A 2,500-nucleotide genomic window follows, 5' to 3' on the forward strand; every position below is an offset into this window, starting at 1 on the left:
ATATGTATATATATATATATCTATATATATGTATATATACACATATATATATATATATATGTGTATATATGTATATGTGTATATACAGTATATCTCAAAAGTGAGTACACCCTTTAGATTTTTGCAAATATTCTGTTATATCCTTTCAGGGGATAACATTATCCTACTGAAACTTTGATATAACTTAAAGTAGTCAGTGTGCTGCTTGAATAACAGTATAGATTTATTGTCCTTTGAAAATTACTCAGTACACAGCTGTTAATGTCTAAACAGCTGGCAACAAAAGTGAGTACACCCCATAGTGAACATGTCCTAATTGTGCCCAATGATGTTGTTTTCCCGCCCTGGTGTCATGTGACTCGTTAGTGTTACAAGGATTCAGGTGTAAATGATAAGCAGGGCTGTTAAATTTGGTGTTTTGGGCACAATTCTCTCTGAATGCTGGACAACATGGCACCTCATGGCAAGGAACTCTCTGAGCGGCTGAAAAAAAGGATTATTGCGCTTCACAAAGATGGCCTTGGCTATAAGAAGATTGCCAACACCATGAAAATGAGTTGCAGCACAGTGGCTAAGATCATACAGCGGTTTTCCAGGACAGGTTCCACTCGGAACAGGCCTCGCCAGGGTCGACCAAAGAAGTTGAGTCCACGTGCTCAGCGTCATATCCAGAGGTTGGTTTCCAAAAATAGACATGCGAGTGCTTCCAGCATTGCTGCAGAGGTTGCAGAAGTGGGATGTCAGCCTGTCAGTGCCCAGACCATACGCCGCACACTGCATCAAATCGGTTTGTATGGCCGTCGCCCCAGACAGAAGCCCCTTCTGAAACCGATGCATAAGAAAGCCCGCAAACAGTTTGCTGAAGACAATGAATCCAAGAACATGAGTTACTGGAACCATGTCCTGTGGTCTGATGAGACCAAAATAAGCCTGTTTGGGTCAGATGGTGTCCGGCGTGTGTGGCGGCACCCTGGTGAGGAGTACCAAGACAAATGTGTTTTGCCTACAGTCAAGCATGGTGGTGGCAGCATCATGGTCTGGGGCTGCATGAGTGCTGCCGGCACTGGGGAGCTGCATTTCATTGAGGGACACATGAATTCCAATATATACTGTGACATCCTGCAGCAGAGCATGATCCCCTCTCTTCGGAAACTGGGCCGTAGGGCAGTTTTCCAACATGATAATGACCCTAAACACACCTCCAAGATGACAACGGCCTTGCTGAAGAAGCTGAAGGTTAAGGTGATGGACTGGCCAAGTATGTCTCCAGACCTAAACCCAATTGAGCACATGTGGGGCATCCTCAAGAGGAAGGTGGAGGAGTGCAAGGTGTCCAACATCCGTGCGCTCCGTGATGTCGTCGTGGAGGAGTGGAAGAAGATTCCAGAAGCAACCTGTGCAGCTCTGGTGAATTCCATGCCCAGGAGGGTTAAAGCAGTGCTAGATAACAATGGTGGTCACACAAAATATTGACACTTTGGGCACAATTTAGACATGTTCACTATGGGGTGTACTCACTTTTGTTGCCAGCTGTTTAGACATTAACAGCTGTGTACTGAGTAATTTTCAAAGGACAATAAATCTATACTGTTATTCAAGCAGCACACTGACTACTTTAAGTTATATCAAAGTTTCAGTAGGATAATGTTATCCCCTGAAAGGATATAACAGAATATTTGCAAAAATCTAAAGGGTGTACTCACTTTTGAGATATACTGTGTATATATATATATATATATATATATATATATATATGTGTGTGTATATATATATATATATATATATATATATATATATATATATATATATATATATGTGTGTGTGTGTGTGTGTGTGTGTGTGTGTGTATATATAAATATATATTGTACAGGATGCAAGCAAAACAAAAACATGATATACAGGCAGCTCATTTGATCATTACTACTATTAATATAATATTAACTTAAGGTAGATATCTGCAGTCAGAGTTTAGAGCGCAGCAACAGGACTTTTATTGTGAAGGTCCGGGTCGGAAGTGTGTGTTAACGTGCTGTGAGTGAAACTGCTCAGACTGAATGAGTGTTTACTCACAGAGGACATGAGTTAATCTGCGTCTCTGATGGACTTTATGGGTGAGTCTTCTTCTCATTTCAAACACTTTGAATGAATAAAACAGACTTCCGGTGTGTAAATCAGCGTCAGCGCGCAGGCCGACGGGAGGTTACTGAAGTAGCAGGGTGCGAAACACGCGTGAAGCTGAAGTCTGCAGCTGCACTCACAGGAGACACAACTTCCATTTAACTTTCATTTACTTCCGTTTAACTCTGAAGTCAGCTTCTCATCAAAGCAGACAGTTATCCATTAAAGTATTGCAAGAAGTACTCAGACCCTGCAGGAAAGTACAACAGTGTAGAAATACTCCAGTACATGTAGAAGCATGTGGGGAAAGGGATAAACACACAGGCTGCCGAGCTGTCAGTAGTGAAACACAGCCTGCTTTAACGAAATACAGGAATGATCA

General features: G+C 41.9%; 1 protein-coding gene across 5 annotated transcripts in view; it reads left to right on the top strand.

The window, feature by feature from the left end:
• Positions 1–2,500, top strand: part of rasal2 (RAS protein activator like 2) — an 87,534-nt gene that overhangs the window by 37,265 nt on the left and 47,769 nt on the right. Inside the window, exon 1 of one of the 5 annotated variants that reach the window (XM_029453179.1) lies at positions 2,009–2,111. The exons of the other annotated variants lie outside the window; for them this stretch is intronic. Coding sequence (XP_029309039.1) covers positions 2,099–2,111 — 13 coding nt within the window. The 5' untranslated portion in view covers positions 2,009–2,098. Of the gene's footprint in view, positions 1–2,008; positions 2,112–2,500 lie in introns of those variants that run through there. 5 annotated transcript variants of the gene reach the window in all.

Source organism: Cottoperca gobio, chromosome 17 (assembly GCF_900634415.1).
Source record: "Cottoperca gobio chromosome 17, fCotGob3.1, whole genome shotgun sequence".
Lineage (NCBI taxonomy): Eukaryota > Metazoa > Chordata > Actinopteri > Perciformes > Bovichtidae > Cottoperca > Cottoperca gobio.